Source organism: Palaemon carinicauda, chromosome 14 (genome assembly GCF_036898095.1).
Source record: "Palaemon carinicauda isolate YSFRI2023 chromosome 14, ASM3689809v2, whole genome shotgun sequence".
NCBI lineage: Eukaryota > Metazoa > Arthropoda > Malacostraca > Decapoda > Palaemonidae > Palaemon > Palaemon carinicauda.
In genome coordinates, this window is record NC_090738.1 from 128,815,598 (window position 1) to 128,835,389 (window position 19,792).

Consider the following 19,792-nt stretch of genomic DNA (forward strand, 5'->3'; position numbering starts at 1 on the left):
AAATGTACCCAGAAAGTATACTAAAGAGAATATATTTATGGGCATGATAAATGTAGCGTAGGTTCTGGTTCAGGCGTTGGGCGGAGGGATTCGCCTTTCCATCGGCGCCACCTTAGTTTTCTTATTTATTCTAGTTCTTTTATTTTCTGCTTTCTGTTTTTCCATATCTGATATATATATATATATATATATATATATATATATATATATATATATATATATATATATATATATATATATATATATATATATATATATATATATATTCAAATAAGCCATATAAATTTTTGATACATTAATGTCTGGATTCTCTTAACGACCTCGGGATCAGAGCCCCAGGCGAAATCACACAAAGACAAGAGCTTGTGACCGGCCAGGAATCGAACCCTGGTCGGCAAACTTGTATATTATATATTTATTTTTTCCCTTTTTTCTATTCCTTCTATTTCTGGATTTGAGGAAATGGGCTCATCACTGCTTGGTAAAAACCATATTTTACAAAGAGACACAAGAACACAACCAAGGAGCCATATCGTTACCAAATCACCTGGGGGGGGGGCACACGACCAACAGCGACCCGCCAAAAAAACTACATTAACCCCAAAAAGAGTTTACCATACAGGCCAATATAACCAGATTACCAATAAATCAGCTGTCAATTAGTCCAAAAAGACTATATTATCCTGTAAAAGGCGTAAGAAATACCATACTAACGAATACTAAGCCTGTAAAGTACTCGGCAATTCTACCATAGGGTCAATAGCACAAGTGTCAATCAGCCTATGGTAGACCAATAATATCGTATATAGGCTCTTATTATACAATAAAATGTATTAGGGTAACATACATGGCATAATAATTGCCAAATTCTGTTTATTTACAAAACAGAAAAATGTAAACAACCTAACCTAGGCCTACATCGTAGATGGTACAGCCAATCAACCTACAGTAGTTCAATATAGTAAATAAGCTCTTAATATAATAAAAAGCATCAAAATAACAGAATTAAGATAATATATGCGTAAAAATTGCCAAATTCTGTTTATTTACAAAACAGAAAAATGTAAACAACCTAACCTAGGCCTACATCGTAGATGGTACAGCCAACCAGCCTACAGTAGTCCAATATTATAGTAAATAAGCTCTTAATATAATAAAACGCATTAAAATAACAGAATTAAGATAATATATGCGTAAAAATTGCCAAATTCTGTTTATTTACAAAACAGAAAAATGTAAACCTAACCTAACCTAGGCCTACATCGTAGATGGTACCAGCCAATCAACCTACAGTAGTCCAATATTATAGTAAATAAGCTCTTAATATAATAAAACGCATTAAAATAAGAGAATTAAGATAATATATGCATAATCCCACTTATTTACAAAACAAACAACATGTAAACAAACCTAACGTACTATACCTGCCCTCCTCACTTGCAACCTACACTGCAGGAGTTTCCTACTGGACGACTTCCATTTCTTGTATTTCTCTTTCGAAATCCTTTTATCTACGCTCTCTATTATGACGACTGGCTGGGGCGACATTAATCCGGACAGAATTTCGAAGTTTGGTTTATCATCGCTCGAGAAATGACGTTAAAAAGACGAGAGACGAGAGATGGCTGGCGCTGAAACTCAGGGTTGCCAGGTTTTCTAAATGAGAAAAGGTCAATTTCTAATCAACAGAGGCTTTAAAAGGTCAACCCATTAATAGAAAAAGGTCAAAAATATAGTATTTAAGGCTCGGTTTTTTTCATATTACTAAAGGCCAACCTATTTAAATACAAAAGGTCAAATTTGAGTTTTTTTTGGCCGGAAAAAAAGGCCAAACTGGCAACCCTGGCTGAAACTCAGGGTTACGAGATGATTTCGACTGGATTATCGTACATGAGCCTTAAAATTGTCGTTTATCAACCAAAATTATCGTACAGTTTCAGTATAATTATTAATAAATTACATGATTAGACTTATTTCAAGATATTTTAATATATTTTTAATATATTTTTTAATTGAACACACACATGTATATACCTAAGGTATGTATCGTACATCGTACGGGACCTAAAATAATCGTACATGTACGATAATTATCGTACGCATGGCACCCCTGGCTGGAACTTGTGAAGTTTTTGTTTACATCTGCTTTCAGGTGATGTTTTTTATATTTAAATTTCATTATTATTATTATTATTATTATTATTATTATTATTATTATTATTATTATTATTATTATTATTATTATTATTATTATTACAAGCTAACCTGCAAGAATAGTTAGAGAAACAGCATACTCTTCCTAATATGGTAGACAAAAAACGTGGTCTATTAAATATCTTATTCCTGATTATTATTATTATTATTATTATTATTATTATTATTTTTATTATTATTATTATTATCATTATTATTATTATTATTACCTAAGCTAAACCCCTAGTTGAAAAAGAAGGATGTTATAAGCCCAAAGGCTCCAAAAGAGAAAATGGTCCAGTGACGAAAGGAAGTAACAAAATACATAAACTATATTGAGAGATAATGGGTAGAAATACAAAATATCTTAAATCAGTAACCACATTAACATAAATATGTTATAAATAAACTATGAAGAGACTCATCTTAGTCTGTTCAACATGAAAACATTTGCTGCAAGTTTGAACTTTTGAAGTTCTACCGATTTAACAGAGATAAATACTAAGGATGTTATCATAGTAATGATGATAAGTTTGAATTTTAGAAACAGTTATGAAAATTACGAGAATTTGTGAGTTGTGCAGGGAAGCAGATAATACTACAGAGAATTTGTTTACCTGTAGATAATTCAGTTGAGTAATAACTAAGTTTAGAAACGGCAGCGTTAAGAAATTAGAATAGCCAACCAAAGAAGCTAGCTGATATAATAGGTTATGAAAGTTAAATATAAAAGTATGTGATATATGTTGTTTATGTAGGAGGTAACTGGTGACGATAAACTTTCTGAAGATTGTAATAATGCACCTACAGTTCTAGTAACGTGCCCACAATTATAGTGTTGTGGAGTGGTCGACGAGCACCCTGGAACCTGGAACCTGGACGATTCCTGGAACTCCCTCTCCCTCTGACGTCTATCCCGGACGCCAGAATGCAAATGAGGACACGTCAACCACGTGGTAGAAGTGAAAGTTGTATGAGAGAGAGAGAGAGAGAGAGAGAGAGAGAGAGAGAGAGAGAGAGAGTGGCTTCTTCCTGGAGGAGTCATTGCTGGCGAGAAAGGAGTGTATCCTGGGAGAGGTGGGGGACTTATGGTAGGGTGTAGGAGTAAGTAGGAAAGTTTGACCTTCAGAATGGTACAGAGGATTTATTTGCACTTTTGGGTTGTTTTATGTATAGGCTTCTCTAAGAGCAAGATGCTATATAATCGAAAGGCAGCTTTAATCAAGTAATAACGATGAATTGATTACGTCTCCCTCGTAAGGATTTGAAGTACTGTGTACTGAAGCTCTTACGAACCTCTGTAATAACATATTTTAGCTCCTATTTGATATCCTACAGATATGATTATATATACCTTACCTGTATAATTGTCCATAAAATCACTTGTAACTAAGCCTAGCTGACTTAAGTCTGCGAAGGTAATTTCTGAAAATAAGTCTATTTAATGTACATAAAGTATAGTTTTCTGTTTTCAATAATATTTCTTGTTCCTGATATTTTTCAGATGGTTTACTGTTAAGTTTGTTCAAGGTAGGCCTACACTCAAAACATCTTGCTTCTATTTTTATAGCTATTTCCATGGCTATTTTCCCTGTTGGAGCTCTCGGGCTTATAGCATTCTGCTTTTCCAACAAGGAGTTGTAGCTTAGCAAGTAATGATAATAATATGCCAACAGTCTTTCTTTACCTGATTTTAAATGTTTTTGGCATCCTTCGCTAATATTGGATCTGCAGCACCTATGGAGAACTCGACAGAGGGAATATGGCCAAGTTGATAAATTAGATAGAACAGCTTCGACACCAATGCCTACGGAGGAAAAACGCTGGGATGCTCGTCTAGTCATAACCTGAACAATATGTTGAACTATACATTAAAATACACAATTTTCCGTGTATTTATGATAAATAAAATAACCCACAATGTATGAAAAATAGAAGTTTATTTAGCTTTCGAAGGGATCATCTCCCTTCCTCTTCAGAATACAAATGGTTACAATTTTTTTTTTTTTTTTGAAAAAGAGGTGCAGAAAGGTTCTTAAGAGATAAAAAGCCCGTTGAACTATAGGTTGCACAACAGTCTGTACCAATCTCTGTATCAGGGCTGAACTGAAGGCTGTGGAGCTGTGGTTGTTTTGGGGTGTTCTTTGATGGCTTGGAGCCTTTAGAAGTTAGTTCCTAAAGGAAATATCACCAGCAGGACCATCCAGCGATGTCTTTGAATATTGAGTAGGTCTAGTACAGCTTCGAATGGTCTAGGGAGTATGGTTGGTATTGTTTATGTGGCTATGATGAAAATTATTTTTCTATTTCTTTATTCATATTGCTAATCCTAATTTTCTTTATAAAGTCTCATTCTTATTGACTATTACTTAATGACTTTTAATGAGGGATTAAATGGAAATAAATTTCGTATCAGTTTATGAAACCAATATGAATTTGTATATAAGAAGTCTCTGTTTAGTATCTCGAAATATCTTAAACATTAGTCATTTTGTTTTAAATTGTAATCAATCTTAAAAAAAGGTAAATGAAACCATAATTTTACTGAAATTTTATTATAAATGAATATATTCACAATGAAGTGTGTACATACACGCAAACATACATACTTACATACGTACATACAGGAATTATCATGGATACATTGAAAATGTAAATGATGATATTGATGATATGTGATAACAATGGTTTTGCTCATTCTTAACAAATTTTAACAAACGATTTACATAAATCTTTAGATATATTGGGTTTTTATAGTTATACATTAACATATATTAAAATTATAGAGGATGAAGCTGCATGCCTTACACCTCTGATAGCGATTCCCTTAACTCGCTAGAATCCATTTAATCGACTCAGCAAGTAGGTATTTACATAGAGGAACATATATATAAAAAAACAATTAAGTTTTATAGGTAACATTTGTAAATTTGTTTTAATGGATTTGTAATATGCTAACCTAAATGTCTGTTTATTATCTATAACAAAAGTGTCACTAATAATGATGGTGATCTCTTGTATCAACAAAGTAGGATGGGTCGCCTATAATGGGGCTCTTCACTGAAAGATTCTCATTCCCTACCTTGTAAACTTTGGTGAGATCGGCCAGGAGATATATATCAAACCACGGGTCACCGGTACCACCGTCCGGGCCGTATCCGTACCCCGTACTTCCGTGACTGTACTGAGGGTCCTCGGCGTACGAACTTCTGTCGCGAGTGTTTCCCGGTTGACGCTTCGGGCGAGGGGCGGTATCTGCTTCTTCTTCTATTTCTTCTTCCTCTTTTTTACTTTCAAGATTTGAAGCTAGCACAGGGCGAGAGCTTTGAGCCTGCTTTCTTAAACTTTCAAGAACACTTGGTGGAAGACCCTTGAGAACTGACGACAGGGATGGTTTGGGGGTTTCAACTTCTTTCGTGATTACTCTAATAGGAATGTTGCTGTTGGTTCTCAGTATTGGCCCAGAGCCAGACCTTCTGTTGCTATTTTGAGAGTCTGAAGTCCTCCTGTCTGCTCTTGATATAAGATTAGACAGGATTTTATTCCTCAACAGTGGTGCTGGATCTTGTCTCTCAGCAGCCTGCTTAGCTTTTACAGGAACTTTGTCAGTTCTGAAAATTGGGCCAGAATCAGACCTGGCAGCAGCTACAGGTTGTTGGGCAGCAGACTGACCCCTTGCTCCCGGAGGAATAAAAACTGGAACATTGTTAGCCTGTAGCTGAAGTGATCTCTGAATAAGAGGAGAGAGTGCTTGCCATGGTGAAGGTATATCTAATCTAGAAGAAATCTGGGCTTCTGTAGTGGTTTCCAATTGTGGTGGTGTTGGTGTAGGTCTGAAGTGAATAGCCTTTGGCAGTGGAATAGTAACATCTCCGAAAGTTGTATCGAAAGAATTTGGTGCTTGCTGACGGACTACTATCTTAATGAACTCTTCTTCCTCTGGTGTTTTCTCCACGGTCTGGGGCACAACTTTAGTATGCTGAACTGTAGGTTGACCAACGAGACTGGATATGAAATTAGATAGGGTGGCACCAATTCCTCCAGAAGAAGAAAGCTGGGATGCAGGGCTTGTCACAGCCTGAACAATAGGTTGAACTATAGGCTGCACAACGGGCTGTACCAATCTCTGTATCAGCGGCTGAACTGAAGGCTGTGGAGTTGTGGGTTTTTGGGGAGTTCTTTGATGGTTAAGAGCCTGAAGAAGTGAGTCTCTAAAGGAATTAACTCCAGCGGGACCATCTGGTGATGTCTTTGAATATTGGGTAGTTTCTCGGACTGGTCTAGGAACTATGGCAGCGGGTAAGAAATTTTCAATCCCAGCCAAATATGATAAAAGTTCCTGTCCTCTATTAGGTGGCTCTTCAGTTGAGATTTCCTGTTGGGGTGAATTCTTATCTAATAGTGTTTCAGGATTTGGCTTCACAGGCGAGTTTGCTTGTTCTGCAATTGAAATTATTCTCTGAATATCAAGAGGAAAAGGCTGACCTGCGCTAGGTGTAATGTGAATATTCCCATCAATATCTGTTTTGACAAGAGAACCATCTATATACAAGGGGGCAGGTGTTGCAGGTTCACTTTCTGAATTATCATTTGCCTTCCAAGATAAATCTTTTAAATCAAGTGTAACAGAGCCTGGGTGTGCCAATACCCGTAAGTTTCCATGTTTATCATGACTGACGGATGGTGGGGGTTTCTTTCTTGGTCTTACAGGTTCTCTCGGTGTTGTGGTATCAGAAATTACTGGTGCTGATTTTGGAGCTTGGGTTGTCAGGGTAGTTGGTCTAGGAATTGGGGTGGTTGGAGTAGTTGATTTAGAAGTTGGAGGTGCTTCAGTAGTAGTAGTTGTAGTAGCTTTTGGAAGTACTGATGCTGGTATATTTGGAGGAGCAACTACTGGCTTTGATACGCTTTGCGGCACACTGTTCTGTGATGCAGTAGGTGCTGCAGCTGGTAGTGTAGCATCTTCAAAAAGCAGTGAATGCAAACTATCATCATCTAACAGTGACAAAGAAGAAATGATGTTGTCCAAAGTGATAAGCTGTATATTTCCATGTTCATCCCGAACAACATATACCTCCTCTTCTTCCTCCTCAGGAGTAGAGGTAGAACCTGTATGACGCGCAGGCCTTGCTACTTCCTGAGGAACTACCGTTTGGGTGTTCAGAGCTACAGGTACATTTTCACTCCCTGAAGCAACTAAATTAGGTACCTGTGACGACCTTTCATTAAAGGATGGATTTAATATTAGATTAGTTAGTGTTTGTTCATCTAGGTGGCTTAGAGAAGAGACAATATCATGAATAGTAACGATTTGCTGATTACCGTGTTCATCTGTAATCAACACAATGTTGTTGTCAGGTGTCACTGGCTCAATAGAAGGTGCTGCGAGAGGTTTTTTGTTTTTCTTTGCATGCTTAGAATTTAGGGGAATAGGGTCATTTGTCCACTCCCGTAGGTCTGCAATTATGTGGTTGTCTATAGTCTCAAACACTTCCTCGATTAAAGATGGCCGCCTAGTCGTGGACTCTCTCCCTTCGTTCTGACCGTTGCGGAACTGGTCTCTGAACAGATGATAGAAAAAATCCAGAGTGCGACGCTCAGCCGTCTGGTTACCTTCACTACCTTCCTTTTCCACTTTTGGCGGAGGCACATAGTTCTCGTCATCCGTATCGACATACTCGTACTCAGGGTTCTCGAAGAACGATTCGTCATATTCGTAATTGTAGTCGTAGTTATAATCGGCAGCGTACTCATCTTCCACAGGAAGGGGATCCTTGGTGTGAGTAGAGGTTCTGCTTATTTCATTTGGAGCATAGGAGGGTGGGATAGAAGTCTCTATGGACCTTGGAGGGGCACCGCCCAAAATTTCAGCCCATGTTAACCCTCTCTTCTCTCTATGGGGGTCCTCGGTGTTCGCCGTCCAAATCACACACCCGATCAACATCAGCTTTAACCAACGCATCTGTAACAGAATAGACAGAATTTTAGTCAAGGGCTGAATCATTAAGAAAACAAAGTGAAAGACTACTTATGGTTTTATATTAGATTTCGATGGAATGTAGGTTATTATTGATTATTATTATTTTAGCTAAGCTACAACCCTAGTTGGAAAAGCAAGATGATATGAGCCCAATGGCTCCAACAGGGAAAAATAGCCCAGTGAGGAAAGGAAATAAATAAACGATATAGGAAGTACTGAACAATTAAAATGAAATATTGTACAAGTATTAACAACAGTGAAACAGATATTTCATATATAAACTATAAAAAGACTCATGGCAGCCTGTTCAGCATAAAAACATTTAAACATTTCGTGCAAGTATTGAAAATAAACAGATAGAGTATTGTAAATTTCTGTGTGTGTCATATTTTTCTAAACCAGGTTTTGAAATAAGTTCAAAAGGTATCAAAACTTATCATGAATGGTAGCATTGATGCAAGAAAAGGAAATACACTTTATAAACAACAGTAGGTTACTTTGCTTCTTGCTCATACATTGAAATAAAACACACACACACACACACACACACACACACACACACACACACACACACTTTATAAATTTATATACAGCAGTAGCTTAAATTACATCTTTTGGATCCTATATTAGAATAAAATTCTCTCACACAAACACACACTATCCTTCCCTCATAAGATTAGCCCAAGAGAGAATACATGACAAAAAGTTATCGCTATATTCCTCCTTGGCAGGGTTGCCAGGTTTGTCTTTTTTCAGGCCAAAAAAATCTCAAATATGGCCTTTTTGAAATTAGTTGGCCTTTAGTAATATCATGAAAAAAGGTGGTCCTTAAGTACTGCACTTTTGGCCTTTTTATACTAAGGGATAGTTGGCCTTTAGTAATATCATGAAAAAAAGGTGGTACTTAGATACTACACTTTTGGCTCTTTTCTAATGATGGTTTGTCATTTTATAGCTGCGCTTGATTTGAAATTGGCCTTTTCTCATTTAGAAAACCTGGCAACACTGCTCCTTCGGTCCCAGAGATGAAATCTTCCCCAATATTTACTATCTGCTCCATCATTCCCTCTTCCCACGATCTACCCATTGACGAGAAACGGATGTGACGTCACTCGTGATGAATACAGGTGTAGTAATGAATCCCCTACTGCTAACTTTCTCGATGTTGAGTCAGGTTTTGTTCAGTGCTCTTAATTATGTTTTTTTTCCCTAGATTTGAAGGCGAAGATGACATTTGATATGATTATTATTATTATTATTATTATTATTATTATTATTATTATTATTATTATTGTTGTTGTTGTTGTTGTTGTTGTTGTTGTTGTTGTTGTCATTATTGTTGTTGTTATTATTACAAGCTAGGCTATAACCCTAGTTGGAAAAGCAATATGCTATAGCGCTCCAACTAGAAAAATAGTCCAGTGAGGAAAGGAAATAAGGAAATAAACAAACAAGACGAAATGAATAAACAATTAAAATAGAATATTTTAAGAACAGTAACAACATTAAATTAGACCAATCACGTATAAACTATAAAAACTTCCAAAATAAAGCAAGAAGAGAAATAAAATAGAATAGTGTGCCCGAGTGTAACACCAAGCAAGAGAACTCTAATCCAAGACAGTGGAAGGACATGGTACAGAGGCTATGGCACTACCCAAGCCCAGAGAACAATGGATTGATTTTGGAGTGTCATACTAGTCTCGGATTAGAGTGAATTGATCTATTGGTATGATATAATACTGACCAATTAAGTTAGAATAGCTCAGTAACAATCAACAATACAGTTAAAAATTTACTGTAAAAAAAGGGTAAAAATCCTGGAATAAATGTTGCCAGGCGTTTACCGTTATAAAAACGGATATAATGACGTTAAGGAGTGATATTAAGGTCACCAACCCGTAAAAGACAATAACAAAGTATGAAACAAATCACGGTCGCCTGTATTTTACTGAAATACGGCTGAGAACAGTATATTTTTACGGAGAATTTCATATTAAAATTACGTTATTTTTAACAGTGTTGTGAAATTGATATTGCATTGTATGTATGTATGTATGTGTGTATGTATGTATTTTCATGATAACTATACTCAATATTTAAATTGGAAGACTTACAATTCTTCTTCACCCAAGGGGTTAACTACTGCACTGTAATTGTTCAGTGGCTATTGTCTCTTGGTAAGGATAGAAGAGACTCTTTAGCTATGGTAAGCAACTCCTTTAGGTGAAGGACACTCCAAAATCAAACCATTGTTCTCTAGTCTCAGGTAGTGCCATAGCCTCTGTACCATGGTCTTCCACTGTCGTGGGCTAGAGTTCTCTTACTTGAAGGTACTCTCGGGCACTCTATTTTATCTTATTTCTCTTCCTCTTGTTTTGTTAAGTTTATATAGTTTATATAGGAAATATCTAGTTTAATGTTGTTACTGTTCTTGAAATAATTTATTTTCCATGTTTTATTTCCTCACTGGGCTATTTTCCCTGTTGGGGCCCCTGGGCTTATAGCATCCTGCTTTTCCAACTAGGGTTGTAGCTTAGCAGGTAATAATAATAATAATAATAATAATAATAATAATAATAATAATAATAATAATAATAATAATAATAATAAACAATTTGGAAAATATTATTGACGTTTTGCCTATGAATGAAATAAATATGAATATTAATGAAACAATTAAATAAATTACTAAACAAACAAATAAACAGATAAACAAGCAAAGGAATAAATTTCTCTTTAAGGTTCGTTTCCCCACAGCAATGAGGAAGTTGGAGGTCAAATATTTACTATCTATTTTCTCCTGGCTTTATTTCTTTCCAGAAATCCTAAAGCTTTCGAACACGTAGTAAACGCCAGAAGTCGTGTTTTAAAAAGTGTCAGTTTTACGATATTTGTGAAGAAACGTCTGTGAATTTCACGATAATTGTGAAGAAAAGTCTGTCAATTTTACGATATTTGTGCAGAAAATTCTGTGGATTTCACGATAATTGTGAAGAAAAGTCTGTGAATTTTACGATATTTGTGAAGAAAAGTCTGTCAATTTTACGATATTTACAAAGAAACGTCTGTCAATTTTACAATATTTGTGAAGAAACGTGTCAATTTTACGATATTTATGAAAAAACGTGTCAATTTTACGATATTTGTGAAGAAAAGTCTGAATTTTACGGTATTTGTGAAAAAAAATATGTGAATTTTACGGTATTTGTGAAGAAAAGTCTGTCAATTTTACGATATTTGTGAAGAAACGTCTGTCAATTTTATGATATTTGTGAAGAAACGATGCCAGTTTTTTTTCTTTCAAGTTGAGAAATAATTATATGATTATAGGTTTTCTAAATGTAGTTTTTTTTTTCTTCTGGATGTACGTCTCCATATTTCACTAACATTCGTTGCTGTGTTTTTTTTTTTTAATTTCATGCTATGAAAGTTGAACTCAACCTACATGATATTGATCAATCATAAACACTGCAATATGTATGTAAATTTATGTAAACATACATACATATATAATACACACACACACACACACACACACATATATATATATATATATATATATGTGTGTGTGTGTGTGTGTGTGTGTGTATGTATAAACGTGTATATACATACATACTTATAGTGTGTTGACTGATGGACTCAAAACAGGGCACTAACCCAAGGACCTTGCCAATGCAATTCCGGTGCTCTCTCTCTCTTCTCTCTCTCTCTCTCTCTCTCTCACCCATAATTATGGAAAGAGAGAGAGAGAGAGAGAGAGAGAGAGAGAGAGAGAGAGAGAGTCTTAATGGGTGGGTGATTTAATTGCTTCGTCTGTGATATCTGGCATAGAAATAATAATAATAAGAGAGAGAGAGAGAGAGAGAGAGAGAGAGAGAGAGAGAGAGAGAGAGAGAGAGTAATATCCGCTGTGAAAAGAAAGTACTTGGGTTCGCCCAAGTGCTTACTAAGGCCCCCAGGCTACTCTGCGTTGTGACATCAATAGACTTGGACCAGCAAAACCATCTGTCGTGTAAATGCTTCAAACGACGATCTATGAAATCATGAAACCAGATATATAATTTACGATGTATAAAATGTATAATTTAATGGCTTGTGTGTGTGGGTGTTTATTTTTTTTTTTTTTTTTTTTTTTTTTTTGCAGCTTGAGGAAATTCTCTAATTATGATGCTAGATATAATATATTCCTTTCGTAAGCTGTTCATAATATTCAAAGTCATTCTTTTGAAATGTGTTATTTGGTGTTTATAAATGTACAGAGAGAGAGAGAGAGAGAGGAGAGAGAGAGAGAGAGAGAACATAATAGACCTTCGATCCTTATAATTCATTTGAGAGAGAGAGAGAGAGAGAGAGAGAGAGAGAGAGAGAGAGAGAACATAATAGACCTTCGATCCTTATAATTCATTTGAGAGAGAGAGAGAGAGAGAGAGAGAGAGAGAGAGAGAGAGAGAGAGAGAAAATAAGTTTCGATGCGTATAATTAAATTACGTTCACATTTCCCTAAATCTAAAACTTAGTAAATTCCTTTGAATAAAACGAAAGAAATATATTGTAATGTATTTTTTCTTCAAAGAAGAATTGCGTTAAATTTCCTAAATTCAAAACTCAACAAATTCCTTTGAATAAAACAGAAAGAAATATATCGTCAGAAAACAAATATATCGTAATCATTTATGATATTTTTTCTTCAAATTAGAATTATATTGAATCTCCTAAATTTAAAACTTAACAAATTCTTTTGAATAAAACAGAAAGAAGTATATCGTAAAATGATACTTTTTCTTCAAAATAGTGAGCAGGAAGAATATTATTGTCATTGAAATATCATTTAATTAAGATTTCAATCAATCATTATTATTATTATTATTATTATTATTATTATTATTATTATTATTATTATTATTATTATTATTATTATTAGCCAAGCTACAACCCTAGTTGGAAAAGCAAGATGCTATAAGCCCAAGGGCTCCAATAGGGAAAAATAGCCCAGTGAGGAAAGGAAATAAGGAAATAAATAAATGAAGAGAACAAATTAACAGTAAATATTATTATTATTATTATTATTATTATTATTATTATTATTATTATTAGCCAAGCTACAACCCTAGCTGGAAAAGCAAGATGCTATAAGCCCAAGGGCTCCAACAGGGAAAAATAGCCCAGTGAGGAAAGGAAATAAGGAAATAAATAAACGACGAGAACAAATTAACGGTAAATCATTCTAAAAAACAGCAACAACGTCAAAACAGACATGTCATTGATTGACCGAATTATGAACCTGCCGCTGTTTATAAGAAAACAAACATTTATCAAGGTCATGAACACGAGATTCCTCAGTTTAAGGGAAGAAATATCACCTGTAATTGCGGGTCGCCGTGATGTCACAAGGTCAAAGAAAGGTCAGGATGGAAAACATTTATAGTGACCTTGAACAGGAAAGTCGTGACTTACGAGAAAATAGAAAAGTTTTGGAAATAATTGTCGAGTTTTGAGGACCACTTGTCTTCTTGATTTATATGTATATATATATATATATATATATATACAAATATATATATGTATATATATTTATATATATATATATGTATATATATATATTGTATGTATATATATATACATATATATATATATATATATATATACATATATATATATATATATATATATACTACATATATTATATATATATATGTATATATATATATATTGTATGTATATATATATATATATATATATACCGTGATTAAAGGGATTGCGTATTGCCATAATCAGCAAAACTGTACTTGTTAGGGCCACCTATACTAGATTGGTTTGCTGTTAGAGATTAGACGAAAATATCCCACCATCACCAATTCGTAGTTAACCAGCGTGGTGATGAAAACTGGCCAATCCCCAGACATGTCTGAGGCCTTTGTCCTGCAGTGGACTAGAAACGGCTGCATTTGTTTTTGTTGTTGTTGTTGTTATTGGATTCACTTCTAGTAGAATCGGTTTAAAGGCCACTCATGAATGGCAGAGGAAAAGGACAGTGACATTGCTCTATCAAGCAGGACAATGCCCTAGAGACTGACCATATATAGATATGATCAGCCCCGAAGCACCCTCTCCACCCAAGCTAGGACTCGGGAGAGACAGGCAATGGCTGCTGATGACTCACCAGATAGACCTATAGGCTCCCCCAAACCCACATCCTTAGCTCAAAAGGATGGGGAGGTTGCAGCGTCCAAAGGAACTAGCGATCACCAGGCAAGGACGTTACTAACAGGCCACCACGACCCTTTATAGGGTTATTAGTGATTAAAAAAACTTAGAGTTTAAGCTTAATCTATAAAAATATTAAAAATTAAAGCATTAGCCAGGTCTACGTTTCTGCTAAATTCAACAAATTCCAAGAATAAAGGCTTTTGGTCAGTACGCATATCTTCTTCATTCTCAAGGTCTGCATCTTTCATAAATTTATATTATGAAGCTGTTGTTAATAAAGGTCAACTCAGTGTATGAATTAAGATTATACAATTATTAATCAATAAGTTAACTTAAATATAAAAGAAATGGGTTCTTTTTAAACGGACAGTAAGATCACAGGTTTGTCTGTAATAATCAAATTTGTATACAATGTGAAATCCGTATAACGGAGTACATAAACCAGTTTTATTGAATTATAAAAAATAAAGCAATGTAAAAAAATAAACCAGACCTCCAATTTACGTGAAAGTTTGTATGGAAAAAAAAGAAAGAATTTACAAAAACCTGATCTTGAATTCTGGACTGGATTCTAGAGGGTACAATTGCTCCCGGAATATTTGGAAATAGGCAAACCACTTTCTCTATCCCCGTTTGTTTGATTTCGTTCCTTGTGTCGGGGCTAAACCAGATATAAAAACTGCCTTAAAGCACCTATCTATAAGACTACTATATAAGGATGTATCAGGTTTGTTCACAGACCAACAAAACTGGTGTCTGGACTTTTTTTTCGCTGGTGAAATCTAGCAACTTTCTTTTCTCCTGATAAATGTCTGACGTCTAATATTGTCTGGTGTTCGATTATACCTCTGATTTTAGGTGACCGAGTCTTCGTTTAAGAAAGAAGGAATAGGGAAAAGAAAATAATATTTATATCAGATGCGAATAAAAGAGAGAAGAAAATAAAAGAATTAGAATAAAAAAGAAAGTTAAGGGGGGGTGCCGATGCAAACAACTGAACTGAATTATTTATAGATCCTGTTGACACCCATGTCATATTTGTCTTCTTTTTATCATTATCATACAAAAAAAGTGGAAAAATGTAAATTAGAAGTGAATAATAAAAAGGGGGTAAAATTAACATAGCCCAAAGAATCAAACTCTACTTGAACACATAAAAAAATACATTCCCAATATATTAACTTGCTTTTATGGATCATAAGTCATGATCAACAATGTGCATTGTTGTGAGTACTTTAGGCATATTATTATTATTATTATTATTATTATTATTATTATTATCTAAGCTACAACCCTAGTTAGAAAAGCAGGGATGCTATAAGCTCAAGGGTACCAACAGGAAAAAAAAAAAAAGCAGGAATCGTAGTTAGTGGTTGAATGAACATTTCCCCGGACTGTCTTGAAGACATTCTCTCTCTCTCTCTCTCTCTCTCTCTCTCTCTCTCTCTCTCTATATATAATATATATTATACATATATACACAGCATATAATATTCAAAGGTTTATATATAAGCCGTACACACACACGCATATATATATATATATATACAGTATATATATATATATATATGTATATATATAACTGTATATATATATATATATATACAGTTTATGTATATATATATATATACAGTTTATGTATATATATATATATATATAAACAGCATATAATATTCAAAGGTTTATATATAACAGTACACACACACACACACCCATATATATATATATATATATGTGTGTGTGTGTGTGTGTGTGTGTGAGTGTGTGTGTGGGTGTGAGTTTATATATGTATTATACAATTCCAGAGAAAGGCAAGATAATAGCAGAAACCCTTTGAACAGGGTGGTATGAATGTTAATAAGGGTAAAATCGTGGTACCAACCTTGAGATCTATACAAAACAGAAGAAGCCTAGATTGACAACAAGTGGGGATATTAAAATCATTAACATGTACTTAGTGCTAAACGGGAAGGAGAAAAGGAGTAGAAAGTATGCTGCAATTAGCCAGGGAAATATGAAGGTGTTAACGTTGTTTAATAATATAATGGCCAGAGAGATTGAAAACTTTGATCTATTGTACTGTAATCAAACTAGTGTACGAGTGACCAAGTAGGTGATAATTGATAGGCGAGGTGAATGCAACTAACTTCATTTCAACCGATAGTGTGCTTATATACAACATATTCAGGATAAGAAGGTCACAAAAATTCAAACAAATAATCCCATGAACAAACAGGCTTCAACAGGTTGTGTTAACAGTGAGGTGTAGTGCAAGATATACAATAAAAGAATTAGAAACCGAAGCTACAGAGTCAAGCTAGAGATGGTATGGACATGGAGTGAGCATGGGTGAGGAGGAGAGAGTAAACGGGGCTTGGGTGGGACCAGTTATTGCGGAAGGGTCGTCAAGAGGGAGGCAAGGGATTAAGTGGTGTGACAGTGTCAAAAGCTACAGAGTCAAGCTAGAGATGGTATGGACATGGAGTGAGCCGGGGTGAGGAGGAGAGGGTAAACGGGGCTTGGGTGGGACCAGTTATTGCTGGAGAGTCGTCAAGAGGGAGGCAAGGCATTAGGCAGTGAGACAGTGTGAAGGATCATGATTTTGCAAGAAATAGCTAAAGGCATATCAAGACAATTGATTACTTAGCTTCGATATAGCAGTGAAGGGTGAAGAAATATATATATATATATATATATATATAGATAGATAGATAGATACATACATTACATACATACATACATACATACATACACACATACAACAAATACAACCGTTTCTAGTCCACTGCAGGACAAAGCCTCAGGCATATCAATTCATGTCTGGGGTTTGGCTATTTCATCGTGGTTATGAAATAGCTGGCCACTGCGGATTAGTGATGGTGGGAGATTTCACTCTGATCACTCACAGCCAACCAACCTAGTATGCGTGGCCCTAGCTAGTAGAGCTTTTCTAGTTATGGCTCTGTATAAAACCTTTTCACCACGTTAATTAGGTATCCCCACCCAGAAAGGATATTTATATATATATATATATATATATATATATATATATTAATACTTTTATCTTCAGATATTCTTTCAAATCAAATAACGGTTTGCATGTTAATTATGCTGAATTACATAGTACAAGAGTCAGTTAACATTTAAACCATTAATTAAAACATGCTGGAATATAATTCCGTTAATTACTGAAAAGCTTTGCCATAATACGAAGGCCGTAATTACTTCAGAAGGACGTCAAAACTGTGTCAAATGATGATACATTCTCCAGGATGTAGGTTGCAATCCGGGGGGTGTTTAGTCTTTCTCCCAATCTCTCTTTTGGTTACGTGTTTTGACTCATCGCCAAGGTTATTTTCCCAAAGAATAACAGAATTAAATCTCTCATTCAGCAAATAAACTTTCAACCTAGATTAATCTTTTATTCAAATGAACTGCCATCAATCATTAGTCTAACTTAACGCTTTCTAAACGTGATTATCCTTAATTTCTAGTTCACATTTTCTCTCTTTTAATACCTCTACGTTCACTCGTCACTACCATCAACAGTCAATTTCTAAATTTACATATTTACCTTTGCTTATTTGCGATGATATAACGATGATTAAGTACATTATCCTCTTGATATATCAACTTGAAACAGATATTTCGCTAAAAGATCCAATTTGCCTTTCGTTATTCTTTTCGCTCGGCGAAGTCTCCAACACTCCTTCCAGGCTTTAAGGTAAGGTTGCGCTCTAGTTTCCCCACCACGCCCCCACAATGTACCTGATCACATTTTAAGCAATTTAATTAAATAAAGTACTTCATTTTCACTAAAACTTTTAATATACAAAAGTTTACACAAAAGAATCCAATATTTGTCCTTTTTTATATGTGAATGTCAATAACGCAAGGTGGAATTAACGCCGTCTTGTTATTGTGGTCTTCGCTCGCGAAGTGTCAACAGGTCCACGTGGTACAGAAAATGGCTTCAGAGAGAAAATGTGCTTCAGAGAGAAAATGTGCTTCAGAGAGAAAATGTTCTTCACATCCGTCGTCTTCTGCTGCTCGAAATGGACTGTAAGCGAATATGAGACGGGACTGGGAGCTTAGTATATTGCAGCCAACCCGTCGTCAAGTTTTGCCCCGGTCAGACTGTTCATTGGACAGGTAAGGAAGTTGGAAGTTACCGGGATGGGCTTGGGGTTGGGCCCGAGAAGGTGGACTCTCTCTCTCTCTCTCTCTCTCTCTCCTCTCCTCTCTTCTCTCTCTCTCTCTTGGACAGGTAAGGAAGTTGGAAGTTACCGGGATTGGCTTGGGGTTGGGGCCGGAAAGGGTAGGTGGGCTCTCTCTCTCTCTCTCTCTCTCTCTCTCTCTCTCTCTCTCAGAGAAAGTCCTAAAACCTGTTTTTTATGGATTATGTCGATCTGATTGTGATATCAATTGATTAAACGAATTCATCAAGATAACTATTCCTTTTTGTAGGGGGTTTGGTATATCAATTCCCCCCCCCCCCCTTCAACTTGACAGCTAAATGGTTCTATTTTTATCAAAAATCAAATTATTTAGAATATTATTAGATTACTATGCTAGCCTAAAATTAGATAAATGGTAAGTCTGTGAGTAAAAAAGGTTATTTTTATCTCAATCTTGAGTTGGAATTCCATATAGCCGTTTTTACGAGTCGTATTTAATAAACAAAATTCATAACTTTAGTTACGAAATTAACTTAAGAAATTGGTAATGTCCTTAAATTACAGTAAAACAACCTCAATTTCGTCAATTTATGACCAGATTCAATAAGTAGACCAATGTCTACTTATAAACTCTATAAATAAGTAAAGTATAGATGTTAAAGTGGTTTCAAGTTCAAGTTTATTGGAACTTACTGGATGAACTAGATTTGATTTTTTGAAAGTCATGTTATGAGCTTAGTCTCGAAGGTTGGTAGTCTACCCAGTAGAAATAGAGCAAAAAATTAATATAGGAAACCCCTGGAGAGAGAGAGAGAGAGAGAGAGAGGAGAGAGGAGAGAGAGAGAGAACTAGCCTAACCTAAGCTGGTGGCTTTGTATATAATCAAAATCGTGAGATATTTAGCTATTAGCTACATTATAATTATAAACAGCTTTCAAATATATGGAAATTACATTATTATCGTAGTAATTACATCAAAGTAATTTTAATATGTGTATGTAGGCTTATGTCCACAGCATTTACAGTCAGATAATGGCTTTGTATAATATCAAAATTTGTGAGATATTTAGCTATTAGCTTTATTGTAATTATAAACACCTTTCAAATATATGGAAATTATATTATTATCGTAGTAATTACATCAAAGTAATTGTAATATGTTTTATGTAGGTTTATGTCTACAGCATTTACAGTCAGATAATGGCTTTGTATAATATCAAATTTGTGAGAT

At 35.0% G+C, this 19,792-nt stretch overlaps 2 protein-coding genes across 4 annotated transcripts in view; both read right to left on the reverse strand.

Moving 5' to 3' along the window:
* Positions 1–1,663, reverse strand: part of LOC137653766 (RING finger protein 212B-like) — a 45,451-nt gene extending 43,788 nt beyond the window's left edge. Inside the window, exon 1 of one of the 3 annotated variants that reach the window (XM_068387393.1) lies at positions 1,420–1,556. Coding sequence is in view for 1 of the 3 variants with exons in the window: in XM_068387392.1 (XP_068243493.1) it covers positions 1,425–1,548 (124 nt within the window). In the remaining 2 variants the exon portion in view is untranslated. Of the gene's footprint in view, positions 1–1,410 lie in introns of all 3 variants that reach the window. The other 2 variants (XM_068387394.1, XM_068387392.1) reach the window with 2 other exon arrangements.
* A 3,117-nt stretch (positions 1,664–4,780) lies between these two features.
* LOC137653768 (uncharacterized) lies at positions 4,781–18,142 on the reverse strand. The gene is made up of 2 exons (XM_068387395.1): positions 17,958–18,142; positions 4,781–8,155 (listed from the first exon to the last, which is right to left on the reverse strand). Exon 2 carries the CDS (start codon positions 8,153–8,155, stop codon positions 5,189–5,191), a length of 2,967 nt encoding a protein of 988 aa, XP_068243496.1. The 5' UTR covers positions 17,958–18,142; the 3' UTR covers positions 4,781–5,188.
* Positions 18,143–19,792: the final 1,650 nt, after the last annotated feature.

Bases quoted from the DNA above. Each gene is read 5' to 3' on its own strand.
- LOC137653768 (XM_068387395.1), bottom strand. From the start codon at position 8,155: ATGCGTTGGTTAAAGCTGATGTTGATCGGGTGTGTGATTTGGACGGCG.